Here is a 21,860-nt window from a genome sequence, read left to right as displayed (position 1 = left end):
AAGGAAGGAAGGAAGGAAGGAAGGAAGGAAGGAAGGAAGGAAGGAAGGAAGGAAGGAAGGAAGGAAGGAAAGAAGGGAGGAAAAGAAACAAAAAAGAAATTTTGAATTTCATTTTGAACAAAATTTGCTTACTTGTTCAAAGATTAGATTAATCTGAATTTATAAATATACTACCTGTGGAATGCTGGAAATCAAATGCTACTTTTTGTGGAGCATTAAATTATTAAAATAGATACTTGAATGTGACAGTACTTTGTCACTGTACAGTGAAGTTATCTCTCAATCTAAAATAGCTGGATAAAATGTAGTGTAAAATCAGTTTCCACAACACACTACAAATACTAAGATATTTAAAATGTTATTCTAAAGAAATAGCCCTCCCAAAGCTATTACATTAGTAAAAATACAAATAGGTTGATAAATAAATGAGCTAAAGAAATGTTTGTAAAATTTTCCTGTGCATTGTGTTCTGCAATAAAAGTGTGCATGTATAATTTTAAAAAATATTATGCCTTACAGTCTTAAAGATTAGTAAACATAAGTTTATCAACATATCTAATGAATGATAAAATAAGAAAGGCCACACACACAAAGGTTAGTGTATGCAATGCTCAAAAGACTAGAATGTGAAGAACAACTTAAAAATTGTAGTGGCTGAAGCATAATAATAAATTCAGAACATAGTCCATGACTTGTTATACACTGAATTAAGGAATTGTGCACAGATAAGCCATGTTCAGATGCAAAATATGAAAACAAGCCCCAAGAAGCATACTGATAATGATGTGGCTTTGGGGATATTAAGGTTTCATAGCGTATTCTGTGTCACTAATGTTAAGGTTAATGAAATTCTCTGATTATGATCCCAAAGTTATCTCTGTTCTCTGATAATGGCTACATTAGAATGTGCACTCATTCGTTTTTGAATCATGGACAGGAAAAGTGGTTGTATTTTCAATAGGGTGATAGATAACTAATAAGTGGGTATGTATTAGTGAACCATGGGCAGATGCGATTCCTAATGCCTGAGACTAGTGTGGGAAAGAAAGCACAAACAACAGTGTGGGGCTGGCAACCAGGCCAAAGAGCCTTTCACTCCAATAACTGGGCAGTAAGTGCTGGGTGCAGGGCTTTGCTGGCCCCATGGTGGAATCAACTGCATGGTTCATCCAGTCACACATCTCAAGCTTTTTCATTTGTGAACCTTTAGAAACTGTCCCATCAAAAAACACGAGAAAATGTTTTTTTTTTCATTTGTCCCATAATCTCTATATAATACCTATAATGATTTTCTCCTGAGGTAGGAGGCATAGAAGCGGGAAAAATGACTTCATTGAATAGCATGAAATTGCTTTATTTTATAGCATGCTCACTGTAAAAAAAACAAAATATGTTTAGAGAAGTATTTGAATTAAAGCACCAGCATACAACAACTACTTATCTTTGGCTTTAATGTGCAAATGGGATAATGCTTATCATAGATAACTCTAGCTTATCTCTCTTCAATCTGTTGCAAACCTTTTGGACCCAGCATGTATGGTCCAGTGTGTCTCAAAACTGTAAATATTAGAATTATCTGGGAATCTTTCAAAACATTTAAGCTGGTGTCGATAATGGCCTAAAATTAAAATCTCTTAATGTGATTTTACCATAAATACTCTTTGCTCCATGTTATGTTTCTATGTAACATAAGTAGACCTGGACACAAATACTTCTTAAAATACTACTTGAAAATATGTTTATATTTAATTTCAAAAAAAGATATTTACAGACCAAGTACAATAAAGACAGTTCTGCTTGGTACAAACAATAAATAGATCATCACACCATTGTTTCTTTGATACTTTAGTCATACTCAAATTCTCAATATTTAATGTGGAAGCTTTAACTCTGGCTGATCCCACACGAGAAGACAAGAAACAGCCTGGGTAAAAATGGAAAGTGTGCCCATTTCATGAGTGTATTCTCAGGAGTTCATGGACATGTTTCCAATATCATACAACCCTACCATTTCCTGGTGTCCGTGGTGACAATCATTCTAAAGTGACACTACAGTATTATCCAGAAAAGAACTGGAGGAGTTCATTTTACCAACCTTCTCTCCTGCCTGACCAGAAGGACCAGGGTCTCCAGTTGGCCCCGCACGACCTTTAGGGCCTTCAGGACCATCTTCTCCTCTTGGGCCTAGTTGACCAACTTCTCCCTGAAATACAAAGTAATAACATTCTCCTCACTTAAAATGCATTCAGATGTTTTGATAGGCAGAGATTTCAGATGATCAGTAATGTATTCTTGGAGTCTTACATTTTTATATACGTTTCATATGTGACCAAAAGAGGTTTGGAAATATTTGGCTTCATAAACCATTTTGTTACTGAATAAGAAACAAGGTATCTTCTGATGCTGAAAACTAATAGAATCCTGATGTTACCACATATAAGATGAATTTGCTTACTAAATTGTTGTGGGATCCAGAAAAAAAAAGATGTAGGGGAAAAAAAGGAGAAAAAAATGACAGGAGGAAAAGGAATAGGAGGAAGCAAAAAGGAGGAATACAAAAGAAAAAAAGGAAGAAAGGAGATGAAAGATGATAAGGCAATTTGTTGAAAACCATTGTTTATAACTCACAAAAATCATTAATTTGGACATGCTGTTTATATTTTATGTATTAAGAACTGTTGAGAAAGTTATTTTTCCCAACTGGACAAACTTTCTATACATTTAGGGAAAAGCTATCTCACAGTATGGCTCTTACAACAGTTGTGTTGTACGATTATGAAAGTTATTGAATAAATCTTCCCAAGAAAGCATTTAATTGGCTTTTGTTTGCTTTCTAAAACTCCTTACCAGATATACTTTATTTTTCAACTCTGAAATTGCAGACCACCATAACAATGAATAATCATGAAAGTTGCTGGCTTATTGTTTTAAGGAAGCATGGTTCACTATGCATGAAATTTAGGGGAAAATAAAAAACTACCCAATCACTTATTTGAATTAAGCTGATCATTATTTTAAAACCATCTATGAAGAATAATATCCAATAATATATGATAAATATGATATGGTAGAGTTTTGTCTGCATTAGAAATAATATTCATGAGGACCTCACTTGAAATCCCAGTAATCCCCAAAGCAATATATATTTAATACATCTAAGCTTCTGAGATTCATAGCTAAACCAAGGTTACCTAAACCATGTTTAAAATATTTACAGTTGGGGGAAAAGTATCCAACAAAAAGTCTATTCTATAAGGAAGCGTTGACTATGTAAGTTACCAAATGAGAGTTACTAAAAACGAGAAACAAAATGATTATGTGAATTCACTATCATGAATTTAAAATAATGTTGGAGTCAAAATCAAGTCAGAGATTATTTTTATAAACATAGGAAGTATTTGTAAAGACATAAGGACTTTGATTTACAGATTTTTGGATTTACAGGAATAGTGGAAGAGCATTAGGTAAAAACAGTCCTTGGATTTTTGAATTTCGATCTGCCCCCAGGATAGGAGCACAAGGTAAGCTAGTATCTGTCAAAGCTGGGCAGCAACTCAGAATATAGATCTCATTCACCATGTGATCCTGAGGTGAACCAGTCATTCTCTACAATGAATTACTGTCGCTAAAGTACATGTTTAAAATTCTGTGGGTGTGTGTGTGGCAGCGAGGTGCTGATGCTGGGCCTTGAACTCAAGACTTCACATTTCCTCTGGGCTTTTTCTGCTCTATCACTTGATCCACAGCTCTACTTCTAGCTTTTGGCTGGTCACGTGGAGATTAGAGTCTCACAGTCTTTTTTGCCAAGGTGACGTCAAACTGTGATCCTCACATCTTAGCTTCCTGAGTGGCTAAACATGAGCCATAATAGTCCAGCTTTTAAATGCATATTTAACTTACAATATTTCCAATACAATGGATCTATGGAGCCATTACTTTATTGAAAGTAGAGAATGATCTGTATAAAGACTTCTGTGTACAGACGTGACCTATAAAAAGTTTGCAACATAGCTTCTAGAAAACCATTAAAACGGGCTGGGAAGGTGACTCAGTGGTAGAGCGCTTGCCTTGCATGCCTGAGGCCCTGGTTTCTATTCCTCAGCACCACATAAGCAAAAAGAAAAAAGCCAGAGGTGGCACTGTGGCTCAAGTGGTAGAGCGCTAGCCTTGAGCTGAAGAGCTGAGGGACAGTGCCCAGGCCCAGAGTTCAGGCCCCATGACCAGACCAAAAAAAAAAGAAAGAAAAGAAATGAAAAGAAAACCATTAAAACATCACTATCTTTCCAAAAATCATAATCACTAATCTTTACATAAAACCTTAAATGAGCAAATTCTTTGGTATTATGAACATTTTATAGAACCAGAGCTGGCTGTACTCAAAATAAGAAAAGATTATGCAAATATAAAGTTTTACATATCAGTGCAGATTTTCTTGTTACTCACTCTGTCACCTTTGAGACCCATGTCACCTTTGAATCCTGGAAAGCCATCTTCACCCTAAAAATAACAAGCAACAAACATGAATAAACAAGAGCTAAACCCATCATTTGGCATTATCTATATTACATATGGCTATGTAAGATAAGTAGATATGTAAGATATTAGGAGAAAGTTGTTTTAAGTCATAGGAAGCCCAGTAGAAAATCTGCTTCCTTCTTTTCCATTTCTGTTCCCTTCCTTTTATTGCCAGATTCTTTCCATGTCCCTATACTATTGCTGTAAACTACGGAACTATTCACAAGTATGGCTGTGATGGCTTCTTTATCTCAAGGAAAAAACGATCTTTCTCTCATAATAATATTTATCTGATGCTACTTAAATAAAAAAATAGTAAATACTTAAAATAACTTTAAAATCAATTTAGTGGATCATGAAACCTTAGCTGAGAAAATATTTTTAACCATTAATTCACTATTTATACTTCAGCTTATTTTTTAAATTATTCTTTTGTAATTTACTTTTTAGATGAAACTTCTAGTTCACCTCATACTCCATACTCTCATCTCTTCTCAGGTGAAAACTATGAAAATTAGTTATTTTCTAGAGAGCGATTGTTCCTTGTGATATCATTTGTCAAGCAACAATGCTGGAAACAGGTATCTACTGGCAAAGAAGACCAAAAATACTTATAGTATTTCTATAAACAGCTATACTTTAACAATAGGTATTTATAGAGATGTAATTCCCACTGAAGTCTGAAAGCTTCAGGATCAACATTATTATTTTTTATTTTATTATTATTTATTTCTTAATTTCAAGAAAATACTAAATTCCCAAAGGATAATCAGTTGCATCTTGGATAATATTAAGTGAGCATGAGCATTACTGTATTTTAATAATTTGGCTTTACCAATGACAACAAAACAGTAAAGCATCAGCTCTAATTGTGGTACCAGGGAGGCAGAATGAGGAAATAAGCTATTAGCACAATGATGATGGTGGTGGTGGTTAGGCAAGAAGTGAATCAGAGAAGTTTTGAAGGAGGATTGTTAATTTGCTTCCTTGAATGAAATGGATACAAAACTTTGGAGGCTGGTTATAAAAACAAAACTAGGCAGGACAGACATACGTGCATCTCCATATTTATATATTTCCAAAGTAACTCCAAATCTCAAAAGCTGATGAAGTCAGCTTTACTTTAAAAGTCCTCAATACTTCCAAACTGCCCAAACCATGATGTAGGCCTTTTATGCATTTTATGCTTTTATGTTTTTTATGCTTTTTCAGCCATTATGTCTGGAATTCCCCCTCCTTCCTCACATAAGTCTGGGGATTGACTTCTAGAAAAAAACATAGAATTACTTGCATTTCCTTCACAACACACTTGTAAGTCCTGTCTCTTCTCTGCATATCTGGTGACTTTTTACTTTTCATTCTTCAAGTCTCAACTTCTGTTTATTTCTGGGAAGGATTTTCCTGATCTTAATTTTTTCCTCCTAAAACTGACCTGTCCATTATGTCTGCCCCAGATATCTACTCATTATTGCAAAAGTATGCCTTCTGGCACTTATTAGAGAGCAGGGTACTTTTGTTTCCACACAAGAAAGATTAAAACCAAGAATCATAAACAATTTGGTGGCTAATACTCTCCTGACCTTCAAAACCATGATGATTAGTAAACACTCCATAAACATCTGGAAAACACACAGTGATGTTAACTTTCACCTACCTCTGCCTAGTTTTCATGTACTTCCCTCCTCATAACCCTTTCACTTTGTATGTAACATAGTGATGCATGACTTCTTTTTCCTCCAGTTGACTGACTTAGAAGATGTTCAACTTTATATTTTACAATACATTTTGAGTTTGGTGGACTTGGGAATAGAATAAAGAAGAAATATTCCTCTGTCCAAACACTAGCATAGCCATGAGGTGACCCATATGCTTTATAAAAGTTTAAGTAAACCTGGGAACAAGACTAACACAAACCTTTGCTTCTGTCCTACAATTTAACCTTCACTCTAGGATACAAAGAGTTACTTTTTTTAAGGTTTGTAGAATACAGGTTACAAAAGTAAACTTTTATTGTCTGCTACGTAAATATTCAGTCTATTTCAGAAAGAAAATATAAGTTGAATAAGTTGCAATTTTATAAACCAGAAAAAGAAGGAATGAAAAATAGCCTAACAATGATAAGTGTACCTTTTCGCCTTTAGATCCCTTGAGACCTCTAACGCCATCCGCTCCCTATGGAAGAAATAAGAAGTATTAAGTGTCTAGGCATGCCATGGTGAAATTGAAGAAGGGAAAAACAGCTGAATATTTACCTTCACTCCTCGGGGACCAGGGTAGCCAATAGGACCTTGGGGACCAGGAGGGCCCTGCAAAGAATTCATTGTAATTTAGATATATGGCACATTGACAAGATACTCACACAAATACTATCATGTTAACCCCATATGGTATATTTGTTCTTAATATTCACATTTGGCAACATGTCTTGGTTAGTTTATCATTCGTTGTGGTAGCCAACTATGATAGACAAAGATGAGAAAGGTGAAGGGGTCTTTGAAGGGTATAGGACTGGTAATAGGCAGCTGCTCATTGTGAGGGACAGATGTAATTCTTCCCTTGGAAGAGATTAATGCTGTGCTCACCAGAACTAGGAAAGCAGGCAACTGGAGAAAAGCCCTCAGTCTCCTCTGGCTTCATCATTTGATCCCTTTGTCTCTCACACATTGCACTTACTTTATGAAAATGGACATTCTGTGGTGCAGCACAGAGGGCCTCCACAGAGACTACACTGTGGGATCACTTTCCAAAGTATAAGCTGATTAAATCTCTCTTCCTCATACAGTACCTAGCATGCAACATTTTGTTATATCATAGTAGGAAATATATCCATACAGTAACGGAACTAATTCATTTGAGTGACAGAAATATCATTCTAATGAATCACTTAAACAATTCATATTTAGATACATTAATAACATTTAGATAATGTTTGGGGGGAAATTTTCATTGTGTCTACTGTCTACTATAGATAAATTAAACAACTGAATCAATATTTTCTAATACAGAGTTTATATGTTTGTAGCATTCTCATCACTAAAAACACAGTCAACAATAAACCGTTCCCATAATTGAATCCATTGTCTAGTAGGTCTAAAAAAATAAAGCATAACTTAGCATAACTTACATACATAAAGCATAACAATACTTCTGTAGTAATAAGAAGAATCTCAGTGCTCTGCTTATAATACTAAAGTCGTGTATCTAAACAAAAATGATCGTGCCACTACTACTATAATCTAAAATAATTTTAATAGCTTTTATTTTGATGTCCCATTGAGAAATTTTGATAATTATTGCTTTTAAAAATTAATATCCTCTTCCTTAAATGTGACAAAAAATAATCCGTAGATATAAAATGGGGGTTACATAAAGAATTTAATGATATTGGGATTGGGGGGAGGAGGGAGGCTGGGAAGGGATGTGAAGGGTAAACAAAAGGAGGAGGCTGCAATGCTTGGTAAGAAATGTACGCATTATCCTGCCCATGTAATTGTAACCCCTCTGTACAGTATGTTCACAAATAAAATAAAAGAAAAAAGAAAAAAAAGAATTTAATGATATTCAGTCATTATTATTCAATCTCATTATTACAACTATGATTACAAACTACACATATGCCACATATGCTGAACATAAGCATTGAGTATGAGATGAATTTTTATAAAATGGAAAGTATACTCTATTTTGTAAATTTATTAACATAAAATTAAAATTACACAAGACATACTTTTATAGTATATGAAAAATGACCAAGACCTGGTTTATATGAATACTATAGAGAAAACCATTTAGTAAAATAAACATGATTCACAAAGAGTGACAATATTTGCTGGTACTCATTTCCTAATATTCACATTCCTTGGACAAGAAAGAAAGCATATGATGGAGAATAAATCCAGACATCCCTTACTTGGAAACAAGTTGACAGTCATTGAAATGAATACTTTATAACCTACCAGAGCTCCCTTTTCCCCAGACTGGCCTTCTTTTCCTGGATGACCCTATATTTAGCAAAGATATATACATTGATAAAAATACAATGATAATGACAGTAGATATTAATATGAATTTCTTCCACTGACTTTTGTTCAAATCTATTGAGGTCATTGTTTAAACCTTTTCAGAAAATATTTTAAAAAATTGCTTCAGAGTTTCCAGCTCAAAATAATATTGGAAATTATTATATTTAGAAAGAAATACAATTAGTCCAGATTTGGTTGGTATCTATTGCATTCAATAGGCAATGTTTTTTAGAGAGTATGGATAAAAAGCACTTTCAAGTAAGAAAATATGCATTCTTCATTTTCAATTCAATTATATTTCAGAAACATATGCAAAGTATTTTAATATGACATATTTTGCATATCAGGGAGAGCATGCATATCTTCAAAAGCAAGAAGCAGCATTTGGATGCAAAATGTAAACACATAGCAAGATCTAAAATACTGATAGCATTAATAATTGCATTCCTGAGGTAGCATCAGTAAATCTACATAACTGCATTACAATTACACTCAACAAGCTGAAGGAGGATGAGGAATTTTGTATTGTGACTCTCATAAATCTGACTATATAGATTGAAGAGGGAAAAATGCACAACTAACAATTCTTTCAAAAACAAGGGCAAATGTTTGCATGATTGACTTCCGTGTGTGGGAAAAGGAGAGATGCAGCTAAGTTTCACAGTCTGAAATACTTTTATGAAATTCATGTGACACATTTTATGAACCTGTACAGTTTCACTCAGGCCTAGCAAACAACAGAAAAGGAAGAGAGGATGAATAGATAAGTTAGTGAAAATACATAGAAAGAGAAAGGCGTGGGCATCGAACACATGTTGAGAAAACTGTGAATGGGAACTAAACTGTGATTCCTTGTAATTCATGAGTCATGATGAAAAGAAAAATCAACAGGCTTCTGGAAGGTTCTATTGTGCCACACGAGGATAAGTTCATTTAAAAGTCATTGTAGTGGCCTTACTAAAATTTTAGCAGTACAGATAGTATTTTAGAGAGATCAAGGTTGAGAAACTGTTACAATCTACTTCATGACTATCTACATATAATCATTACTAAAACATACAAGAAATCTACTTTTGGAGACTCCAGATGAATATTCTCATGACCAGATAATCATTACTCACAGGAGGCCCATCAGCACCAGGAAGTCCAGCAAGTCCTGGTTTTCCTTGTGGTCCCTAATCAAATAGAAAAGGAGAATGCTTTTATCTTTACAAAGAAAACAACAAAGAGCTTCACATTATGCTTAGGAATATATTACTATACATACTATTAAAAGCAAGTGGCTTTTATTTGAAAGTGATATATACATTATGTTTTAACAATTTATGTGTAAAGAAAGGCAATGTAAAGTTAAAATGAACACTGACTTTAATTTTGTCAAAAACATGCTAGGTTTTAGTCTGCTTATGCAGTCATTAATATGTCTCTTTAAAATGAACCTATTAATTTTAAAATCCCATAATAAATTGATTGGAATTAAAAATAAACAAGAAAATAAACCAGAAATCCATAGACTTGGAGTACATAGAGTTTAACACTGAATATGTAATAAGTTAATTAGAAACAATGTTAATATACACCAATTCAGATATAGCCATGATCTATGTAGTCATGTTTCAGGAAAAGATGGACAACATATACAACTATGGATCCGTGGGAGAATTCCTATCCCTTAGTGAAATTACAGCCATTAAATTCAGTGGGATAACCAATTACCCAGGTATTTATGGCTATCTTTTACAAACAAACCATGTTTCCAGTTGTATAATAGTTCTGCATATATACTATGTATAATATAATTTTAGAGAAAGCTAATAACTATCCATTTGTATATTTACTCTACTATGAATTTTATAAATCCAGAGTACAATTGTACTTATTGAAAAGTTTACTGTGAAATACTGTGCCATATTATGCTGGCAGCAACTTCACACATATCCATTTACTACATCTTTGTGTGTGTGTGTGTGTGTTTGTGTACTAGTACTTGAGCTTGAGCTCAGAGTCTTGTGCTCTCACTCTGCGTTACTGGCTCATGGCTACCATTTGAGCCATACTTCCAATTCAGCATTTTCCTAGTTAGTTAAAGACTTTTCTGCTTGGACTGGCACACAACCATGATCAGATCTCAGCATCCTGAGTAGTTAAGATTAAAGGTGTGAGACACTAGCACTAGGATATCATGATTGAAATAAGAGGCTACAGAAGTAGTTGAACAAGGTCTTCTTTTTTTTGGGGGGGGGGTCCGGTCATGGGGCCTGAACTCTGGGCCTGGGTGCTGTCCCTCGGCTCTTCAGTTCAAGGCTAGCCATAGCGCCACTTCTGGCTTTTTCCTTTTTGCTTATGTGGTGCTGGGGAATCGAACCCAGAGCCTCAGGCATGCAAGGCAAGCGCTCTACCACTAAGTCACCTTCCCAGCCCCAACAATGTCTTCTATGTGTGATATTCATACAATGACAAATGGCCTAATGCATCCTTTGTTAAGGAACATGTGATTATAATTCCATGGTAATAGAAATTCCAGTTGAAATTCCAGTTATCAAATTCCAGGTATTATTAAATTAATAGAAATTCCAGTAATTATTAATTTTTATATAGTACATTTACTATATAAAAATTATTTTGTAATAGTTGCTCGTAGAATTCATTAATATATGCATTTATGTAAATTAGCATGATGTAATATGTAAATAACAAATAATAAAAAGTATTCATCATATTACCACCTTCTTAACCACAGAGAGTTTTGAGTGACATTATATCTTACTAAGTTTGGAACACGGTAAGAACTCCTATTGAAAGAAGAATACTCTCCCTTCATAGAAAAGTAGCTGTTTTGCTGACATTATTAATGTTATTTAGTTCTAGTCATTATTATTTACTGGCCAATTAATTATCCATAACTGAGAAATAATGGAAAAGGCAGGGAGTATAGTTTAGAGTTTTTCCTTTCTCAGAGAGGATTCAGAATTAGTAATGTATGCATGTATACTGCCATGCTTCCAAGTTGTAGAGAGGAGCACTAATTAAGTCACTACAGAGCACACACATTAAAAGTAAACTTCAAATTGGAGAGTTAGATTTTTGTAGCTGAAATTAACTGCCTCTCATTCAAAGGACTTCAGTTTTCCATCTCCTTCATCAGTCTGCAAATTCATACTCAAGACAAGTAATTGAACATTGGGTGGTTAATAATTATTGCCCAACACTAAGTTGTTCATGGCAGAATTTTGTTTTTCATGGAAATTAACTTTCACTTTCAAGACAGTGGTCTTGTGTCTTCAAAACAAAATGATACTCAAATACAGGACTAGCTGTGGAATTCTTGTATGACATTGACTTGGTGACCGAAAAATACTAAATGGACTTTTTTGTGTTGTTCTATATTTGAGGGTCATCTAGAAACATTAAAACTCTTGTACGATGATTTCTCAAAAAAAATTGAAATCAATCTATCTCTTGGAGAATGAGTTTTATGACAGCATACTGTTTTTGTCTGCTTTGAATCCCATGAAAGAACATCATCAATATGTGACAGAGTCCCAGTCTGAATGATTCCAGACCCACACCCTTGTCTCCTTTTAACAGGCATTTATTTTGTGTCTTGAAGTTTCACCCTGAACTCATACAGTGACCATTTATTGGGCAAAAAGCACACTAATATATGAAGGATATGAGTTCTGAGTCATATATCACAGGATGTATCCACTACATATCCCAATAATGTATGAAAAAAGTATAGTTGACTTATCCAGCTTACATCATTGACTTAATCTTTATGAGATATCTTATCATACATAAAATAGAATTCGAGCTGTAATAATGTCCAAACATACAAACATTTTAAGCTTGACATGTATGATATTGATCATATTATATTTAAATGTTATGTAATACTAACAAACAGTTAAAAATACCTTTACCAATTTTTGAAAAACAAAATTTGACTCAGAATAAATAAATCAAAATATATGATAAGAAAAAATAACATTTATTCTTAATATAGATTTAATGAGAATAAAATATTTTCTCTCATATTTTTGAGCTCCTATTCTTTCTGATTGAATAAGATTGCTTTGAATTCACAAGCTGAATATTTTCAGTCAGAAGCAGCATCTATGTAACACAACACTCTTGCTGACATGAGACATTCATGAATTAAACCCTGTATTTCACTAGTGGCCAGGGAAGGAAATTCACATATATCAATGTTCCCTAAAAGCAGAGCTTCCTTTATCTGCAATCTTGGGTTTAAACTCAGAAACTAGGCACTCTCCCTAATTTATTTTTTTCTTTTGGCATAAGATGAACAATCTACCACTTAACCTACAGTTCCACTTATGGATTTTTAATAGTTTATTGGATATAAGAGTCTCATTGACTTTTTTCCTAGGTTGGCTTTGAATAATGATCCACAGATCTTAGCATTCTGAATACCTGGGATTATAGGTGTGAGACACCAAGTACCTGGCTAGCAAATTCTTCTTTATACTTAAGTATACATGAGAAAAATCACAATAAAAAATTTGAGTTAAGTGTTTTATGTTCAATTTTATACTGAATATAATATAAATATGAGTAAATATGCTGGTGAGCTACAATTGACTCTAAATAATACTGCTGGCCTAAAGTACATATGTATGGTACATGTATTATATTAAGTCTATATTCAAAAGTAAATTTAAGTAAGCAGCTCACTGTCACAGTGTGTGCCTAAAAGGTTAAAATCATATTTAGAAACTAAGATCTATAATTATTAGAACATACTCCAATAACATATCTCAATTGCAATGATACAGAAACCATTTGCCCCAAAAAAGTTATTCAAAGACCAATTCAATAAATCTTTTAACTCCATAAAATAATATGTAGCTTAATTAGAATATTATTCACAGTCTGAATTGAAACTGTAAGAGAAAAGTTATAGAAATGGCCATGACAAGCCAGGTGCAGGTAGCTCACACCTATAATCCTAGCTATTCAGGAGACTGAGATGTGAGGATCACAGTTCAAAGCCAGCTCTGGCATGAAAGTCCAAGAGACTTATCTCCAATAAACAACCAGAAAACCAGAAGTGGTGCTGTGGCTCAAGTGATAAAGCACTCACTTGCCTTTAGCTGAAGAGCTGAGGGACAGCTCCAGGCCCAGAGTTCAAGCCCCATGACTGACCAAAAAAAAAAAGAAAAAGAAGAAGAAAAAAGAAAGAAAGAAATGGCTATGACAAAGATACTCAAGATCACTAGAGATAAGGGAAATGCAAATTGAAAACACAGTGCAATCCTAGTTCACACTGAAAGAATTATCTTAAGGCAGACACTAAGAAGTATTAATGGGGACAAGAAGAAACTACTTCTGTATTGCTAGTGAAAAAAGGACAACAATAGTGTAACCATTAGGAAAACAATGTATATGTTTCTCAAAATGTTAAACATGAATTTTCTCTATAACTAGCACTTCTAAGTACCTATCAAAAGAAATAAAATATGGCTATGAAAATACTTGCATGCAAATATTCACAGAAGTGCCATTTTCTGATTAATGGCTAAAAAGTATAAAGTACCTGTTTGGTATAACTGCTGAGCAAGTGAAAAGAGCTTTGAATGTGGTATATTTAAGCTAATAGGAAGTATTAAACATCAATAGATGCTCCAAAGTGGGTAAACATAAAAAAATTATATCAAAAAGAAGGTTGTAAACATCCTGTTATATTTAATCATTGATTAAATTCATTGATTAAATCCACACCTATATTCACAGGAAATATGCAGAAATAATATATACAGACAGACTGCAAATTAGTTGTTGTCTTACTCTAGGGCATGTAAACAGCAAATGGAAGCAAGGATTCCTTCTTTCTAAAGTGATGTAAATATTACAAAATTTTACATGGTGAGAGGACTAGAAATATAGTGAAAATAATTTAAGAGAAGTGAAATCTTGTGGTTAATCAAGTATACTTCAACAAGGAGTTAGCTGGGCACCAGTGGCTCACACCTGTAATCCTAGCTACTCAGAAGGATGCGATCTGAGGATCGCAGTTCAAACGAAGCCTGGGCAGGAAAGTCTGAGAGACTCTTATCTCCAATAAACCACTCAGAAAACCAGAAGTGGAGCAGTGGCTCAAATGTTAGAGCACTAGCCTTGAGCTGAAGAGCTGAGGGACAGTGCTCAGACACAGAGTTCAAGCCCCATGGATGACAAAAACAAAACAAACAACAACAAAAAACAAGGAGTTAAAAATAGAAAAAATAAAACAAAATAAGATGGTATGCTCATAGATAGCAACAAAAGGAAGAAAAAAATAGCATTACAGAAAGATGGGTACCAACTCTGTTTTAAAACCTAGAGAGCAAATGGTAGTCCTGAAATATAGAATAGAACTCTGAAAGACATCTCTCTAATTAGAGAAGTATTCTTTTAATCCACATTATATTGCTAATAAGTACATCATCTGTCATTTATACATAAGACATGATGACAATGAGAACTTCACAATTTCACCTCAATCAGATTCTAGAATAAAGTATTTGTTGTAAGTGAACATAGTCACATTTTTTTAACAAAAGGGAAAAAAGGGGGAAACAAAATATCCATTCATACCAATTAATTTCTAAAATTAGTAATCCTGAACATGTTACATTTGAATGATTGCTGTGTTAACCCTGCAAAATTTTATCATTTGCAGGTTAAAGACATATGAATGAATTTTATCTACACCATATTCTCCTTAACTTCAGATTGATGTTTTATGTGTCCTGCTATTTCGATATCTGTTTAACAAGGACAGAAGACACCTGTCTGAGGCAGGTTGTCCTTATTTGTCCTCCAGACATTATGATAATAATAAAGTAACTTACTTTTTCACCAGGAGGACCAATTGGACCTTGAGGACCAGGAAGACCCTGTTTTAATAGAATTTATTTAATGTTAGGAATCACATGACAAGAATGTATTATTAAGTTAATTGTTACACTGCTACTGAACATGAAAAGATTTATAAGTATGTGAGGATTCTGACTCAGAAATACACACACACACAGACCCACAAACACACACCCACACCCACATCCATTGCTCTTTCCGGAGACTGTAGAATACCATGCATGTTACAGAAGCTACTCTATTTTGCAAAGGGACTGTAATGTGATTCTAGTCAAAGCCCTCTACAAGTGTGTCTATTCATGAAAGCATCTTGAATGACTCATTTTTCTCTTGGAAGAAAGGTAGGGGTGGGGAGGGGTCCCTCTGAAAGTTGACTAAATTAAAGAAGAAGAAGAAAAAAGAAGGAATACAAAGTATCTTCCTTTATCCACAGTTGAAATAGTTTTATTTAGTCCTCCCCAGAAGCATTTGCAATTGTGCATTCTCCTGGAAATGATGCTTCTTCCCTCACCCGCCCATTGGAACTTACTTGAGGTCCTGGATTTCCTTGCTGGCCAGGAGGTCCTGGCTCTCCTTGGGGACCCTGCCATAGGAAAGATAATCTTTATTCAGGTTTAATGTATTTTTTTTCCTTGTTAACTGAAAAGTAACCTCCTAGACCAGATTTTGCTCAAGAGAATCTGGAAAATATTGCAAAAGATGAAGGCTAGGAGTTGCTAGTATATTTAACAAAATATAATCAGGAAAGTGTTTTTTTCTTTTACATTTAGCAACAAAACCATTTAGTTCTGAGATAGTTGAGATATTTATTTAAGGGTGCTTGCTACATACCATGTTACCTTTGGGTCCTGGGGGGCCATCTATGCCTGCAATGCCCTGCAAAGAAGAAAACAATACACATGGGTGTTTAAAATTTTTACATCCAAAATGGCAAATGAAAAAGCTACTCTAATACCAGCCACTCACTAGCCTAAGGTGACTAAATTATATTTTCAGGATTATAGGAATTAATGATTTAGGATTGCATAAAAATGAGGTCTATATTCTATTCATGTCTACATTACAAGTGATCTAGCATTGTTTTCCATTGTATGCTGGACATTTATCATGAAAACTGTAAGACAGAAATACTAAAGGAAAGAAAAACACAGAAAGAGGGAGAGAGAGGACAGGTTAGTCAGAGAGACACATTCTTAGCACTTAGAAGTATGAGGAAGTTAACTCTTGGCCTTGTGCTAAGAGAGACACAATGGTCTCTCAGAAAACAGTTTGGCCATTAATTTCCTCTTAGAATACCAGATTCTTTCCAGCCATACATACAGGTTGCCCTGTAGGGCCTGGGGTTCCTCGTGGTCCCAGCAAACCTCTTGGGCCCTAAGAGGGAAAAGAAAAGAAAATGTTCTCAAAACAATGCCTCTCACATTGCAAAACCACCTCATGTAACATTTAGAAGAAAAGTATTTGCTCATCTTCTTTTAATATACTGAAAAGAATGTTTAAAATACCGTTTTGGGGTGTTTTTTTTTCAAAAACATGAATACATAGTGTTTCTCCTGACCCAAAAGCCAAAATAAATAACATGAAGTCTTTAGTGCAGAAATTCAGATTTTGTCCATTTACATACGAATCACCTGGGAATTTTTTTAAATAAAATAGTTTAATACTTATAGTAAGGCACTTTGTATTATTTTCTGATCTGAAGGGCAAGCTGAAGCTTATTATGCAATTTGATGGACTGTACAGATATTAAGTGGGCCCTGCTTTTCATTTACTTTCCATCTAGGTAAATCCCCTCTTGAGAGGATGCTCATTGAAGAACAGAAACAAGCACCTGGATGCTTACATATTTAGATTAGAAAAATCAGTTTCTTGGTAGATCATTTCTTAGATTGTTTCTCTTTAATCACTTTAATCTCCTCCTCTTTTCTCCCCCCTTTATCGATTCACTTGTCTCCCCAAACTGGCAGACTATAGTGTAACTGATTATCTCTCTCACAGAGCAAATTATGACTGAAATTCAGAAGTCCTTTTGTTTGACAACCAAAAATCCTTTTGGTTGTTGCTGTTGTCCCCTCGCTCTGAGTAAATATTCCTGGATCAGGTTTTTGTGTGTGTGTGTTTTCCTTTACAAATAGATGGTGGATTAAAAAGATATAATCTTAATATCTAGCATTTACTACATTGCTCATTCTTTCACTATTTCTGGTCGTAAGATTAATGTATTCAAATTTATTCAAATACTTCATGGTGTTGATGATGAAAAGAAATAAAGCAAATAAGAACAAAAACTAGACAGTGATTTCCATTGCAAAATGTTACAGTCCTCATTTTTTTTTCTCACGTATCTAATATTTTCTTATTTAACAAAAGAAGCCTATATAGATTACTCTTTCTCTTGTTTCTTTTTTTTTTTTCTGTGCTGGTCCTGGGACTTGATCCCAGGACCTCACAGCTGTCCTGAGTTTTGTGCTCAAAGCTAGTGTTCTATCTTTTGAGCCACAGCTCTACTTTCATGGTGCCTAACTGGAAATAAGAGTCTCACTGACTTTTCTGCCCAAGCTGGCTTTGAACCGTGATCCTCAAATCTCCATCTCCTGAGTCACTAGCGCCTGGAAATTATTCTATTTTTCACATGACAGTTAATTTAGTTTATCATTGCTTTTCTGTATGTAAGCTCAGTCACAAGTCCGCCCAAACAAGAATGTTATTATTTAAAAAGAAAGATAAAAAATGCTTACAGCTTCACCTGGAAGACCACGTGGCCCTATTTCTCCATCTTCTCCCTGTCACCAAGCAGATGCGAGGGCAGTACAATTAGGTATCATTTTAAAACAGTTTTTTAAAATTAATTTTTATTGTAAAGGTGAGGTTCAGGGAGGCTTACAGTTTCATAAGTCAGGTATTAAGTATATATCTTTTTAAACAGAGTCACGCCCTCCTTCATTTTCTCCCAGTTTTTTTTCTGTTCATTTTTAAACAGATTTATTTATTTATTAAAGGTGTCTTTTAAAGAAATGAAATATTACTATACCCTCATTCCATCATCGCCTGGAAGGCCTGGAGGGCCTTGGGGACCGCGTTCACCCTAACAGAAAAAGACAAATATAATTAGCACAGGAACTAAATCTACCAGGCTGCCATCTCGTACAAGCATAGCAGGACCCGTGGCTGTGAAAACTTAGGCTCTAGTTGCCTCTCTGGTACCTCAGACATAATTACAACTTTGCCATTCTCCCTAGCTTTACATATTACTATGCTAGGAAAACTATAATCTTCTTTGTTTAACACCAAATATTTAAGTAATATAAGTCCCCAAAGCACTTCTCAAATGAGTTAAAGCATTAAGAAACTTACTTGCCACAGATTGTTAGGTAAGGATTTACTTTGTGTATGTCTATATAAATATGTTTTAGTTTTCAATCATTTGCATTAATCAAGCATAATTCAAGAAGACTAAATGAATTTCTTATTTTAAGAGAAATTATAAAGGGAGTTGAACTAAAATAGCAGGTAGTGTTTATTATCTAGCAAGCTCTAGATTCTTTCAAGAGCTCTAAATCCAATCACCATTATCAAAACAAAACAAACAACAGCTGTATATATGAACTCTCTCTTTAATATCCCACTGAAAATATCCACGGGAATGCTCTTCATAATGGTGGTTTGTTTAGCTTTGGCAAATTATGAGTTCTTGCATTGGAGAAAACCTCATGCCATCACAAAGTAATAACAAATTGGCAGTATGTTATTACACTTGTTATCATACTAATGGCAGACTGATCACAGATGTCTTTTAAGTGTATTTCCATGGACAAAAACTAAGAAAGAAATTTAGGAATTTTTAAGGAAGAAGGTACAAAATTAAATCATGTCTTTCTATTGACATCTTCTTTCCCCACGTCCACAAAACTAAACGTCCTATCTCAACTTAGTATAGATACTAGAGTCTCTTTATATGAAATGTCTGAAAACAATTTTAGAACTGATACTGGATAAGTGATATTATCTGTCTTTCCCAGAACTAGATAGAATGACTGATAATTGGATTCACAAGTATTTGTTTTCTTCTGATTTCCTAAAGCCCCTTAGTACTGGCATATTTCATAGCATTCACATTATTCCAGGACAAAAATGTAACAGCAGAAGCTTACCCTGTGACCTTTGTCCCCTGGCAGACCAGGTAGGCCATCAAACCCTCGATCTCCCTGTAAAAATCACAATCATCATCACCAAACAGTCCAAACATGCACTGCAATTCGAATGTCAAATTTCATTTTGCATCTTCCACTTTGGTGACAGCATATATAATTTCCCAGGGTAAAATGACAGACAAGAGGTGAAGATCCAAATCCCTGACCCAGGATGAACTGCTGACCTTTGACCCAGGTTCTCCAGGCATTCCTCTTCCTCCATCAGCACCTGGGCGTCCCTGGTGAAACCCAAGAATAGAATTCAGCCAAAGGGATTCCTATCAAGAGGAAGCTACAGAAAACAAATTAACTGATCATGGCAACTTGAGCAAATTAACCATGAAAACTTGGCCATACCCTTTTTCCGGGTTTTCCTGTCGGACCAGGTGGACCTTGAACACCTCGAGGACCCTGAATCAAACCATTGAAAGCAGAGGGTAGAGTTTTGGATTAGTAAACACAATATCTCCAAGAGAAATGGCTTTAGAGATTGATGTCCTCTAGGAATTTACTTCTATATAAAATAGTCACATAAAACAGAGAAGACAAGGGAACTAAATTTTTAGTAACAGCTTCTCATAAGAAAAGACATACTGCTATTTCAGTTTGTTGTGTAGACGTGCGATTGTGTAATAGCAAAAAAAAAAACACAAAAAACACAGAGTATCATGATGAATTTCTAAAACTTGCAAATATCCCGAATTATGCATTTCTTCACAGGGTCTTCACATTTCCATTGACTGAAAGCCATCCATTACTATTTTCTTCTCTTTTTAAACCTTCTTCACTTTTCTTCACATTTTTAAAATGTCTTCTAGTCATTCTCTTTCTCATTCCACTTATGTTGAATAGTGATTACCATTTCCCATATTTGAATATTTCTATTAGATTATAGCTACTAAAGTTTTCAAGTTTCTATTTCAAATACTTTTTTTTGAAATTCCATTTCATTATTTTTTTCTATGTTTTTTTATTGTAAATACAGAGGGGTTACAATTCTATGAGCAAGGTAATGAGTACATTCTTTAACTTAGGACAAATCCTGTGATGTGTTTCTCCAATCATGTCCAGAATGCTGGAGAATTTCTTCTTCATTTCCCATGGGTTAGCTATGAATTTAGTAGCAATACATCCTAATGTTATCTTAATGCATATCTTATACCAGAATTGATAAGTATTGTTAAAATATATTACTACATAGCTAATACTAAATCAAGAGTATTGCCAGTACAAATATTATGTATGCCTCTATATTTATCCTTTTATACTCTTTGACATTAACATTAAATATTAGTATACACTGAATGCAATAGAAAATAAACATTTGAAATTATAAGTAACTTTACAATTGCTGCAAAATGCAGCTTCTTGAAATGCAATGATAAGATTAACTAGGGTCTAAAATAAATTAGGGACTAAGAACATAGCTTTAAGAATAACTTGCTGCCACATTCGTGAACTTTGCAAAATAATTATAGTCTGGCCCTTCATGTATTGAATGTTAATATCTTGATGCAGTTCTCAGTAAGTACAAATACCTTCCGTGCTTCTAGAGACATATTAATGAAGCTTGAGAACAAGGCAGCCTTATCTTGAGTTAGTCCAATAATTCAGCAATTTTCCCTGGATTTTTGTTTTTTCATTTTTGCCAAAAGCTGTGGTTCACATACACAAGGGAACGTTCCTCCTAGTAATAAAATCTTGGATCCTTAAACAGATTTGAGCTTAAATGTTCACATTTTTCTCAATTTCCTCACCACTCTGAACGTTTGAGGCTGGTTGACTTCTTTTAAATATATTAAATAACTTTTATGAGACATGGCGCTAAATTGACTCTCCACAGAAAACATGGGCAACTATAATTGTTCCGCCCCGCTCTACAGAATCTCTAGCTAATTGAATATTCGGAAGGCTTATTTCTTTCAAGTCTGCTCCAATTACAATTGAAATATTGTTTAAGTTATCCAGATTATTGACCGCCAGTGGTCAATTATTTGATTTATCAATTAAGGAGAGGATGGGAGTTTTAAAGTAAATAGATTTCTTTACTTGCAAGAAGAGACAACAGATGTTTCATTAGTACTCATATGTAAAATGCAGTCAAGAATAATTGGGTGTGAGGAAGAATAGACTGTTTGTTTGTTTTTTTTACCTGAGGACCTGGGTCACCACTCTCACCTTTGGCCCCCGCAGAACCAGGGCCCCCCTGTAGAGAAAAATTGAGAACATAACCCAGTTGAGCTATCACCTA

General features: G+C 34.4%; 1 protein-coding gene across 4 annotated transcripts in view; it reads right to left on the bottom strand.

Annotated features, from left to right (window-relative positions):
• The window catches only part of Col11a1 (collagen, type XI, alpha 1), a 175,051-nt gene that overhangs the window by 81,989 nt on the left and 71,202 nt on the right, over positions 1-21,860 (bottom strand). For all 4 annotated transcript variants that reach the window (XM_013031401.1, XM_013031403.1, XM_013031400.1 and 1 more), the window contains 16 exons: positions 21,762-21,815; positions 19,967-20,020; positions 19,795-19,848; positions 19,571-19,624; positions 18,451-18,504; positions 18,158-18,202; positions 16,740-16,793; positions 16,251-16,295; positions 15,949-16,002; positions 15,395-15,439; positions 9,659-9,712; positions 8,472-8,516; positions 6,768-6,821; positions 6,643-6,687; positions 4,444-4,497; positions 2,096-2,203 (listed from right to left, as the gene is read on the bottom strand). In XM_013031401.1, coding sequence (XP_012886855.1) covers positions 2,096-2,203; positions 4,444-4,497; positions 6,643-6,687; positions 6,768-6,821; positions 8,472-8,516; positions 9,659-9,712; positions 15,395-15,439; positions 15,949-16,002; positions 16,251-16,295; positions 16,740-16,793; positions 18,158-18,202; positions 18,451-18,504; positions 19,571-19,624; positions 19,795-19,848; positions 19,967-20,020; positions 21,762-21,815 — 873 coding nt within the window. The remainder of the gene's footprint in view (positions 1-2,095; positions 2,204-4,443; positions 4,498-6,642; positions 6,688-6,767; positions 6,822-8,471; positions 8,517-9,658; positions 9,713-15,394; positions 15,440-15,948; positions 16,003-16,250; positions 16,296-16,739; positions 16,794-18,157; positions 18,203-18,450; positions 18,505-19,570; positions 19,625-19,794; positions 19,849-19,966; positions 20,021-21,761; positions 21,816-21,860) is intronic.

Source organism: Dipodomys ordii, unplaced genomic scaffold (assembly GCF_000151885.1).
Source record: "Dipodomys ordii isolate 6190 unplaced genomic scaffold, Dord_2.0 Scaffold139, whole genome shotgun sequence".
Lineage (NCBI taxonomy): Eukaryota > Metazoa > Chordata > Mammalia > Rodentia > Heteromyidae > Dipodomys > Dipodomys ordii.
This window is presented reverse-complemented; position numbering and strand designations above follow the sequence as displayed.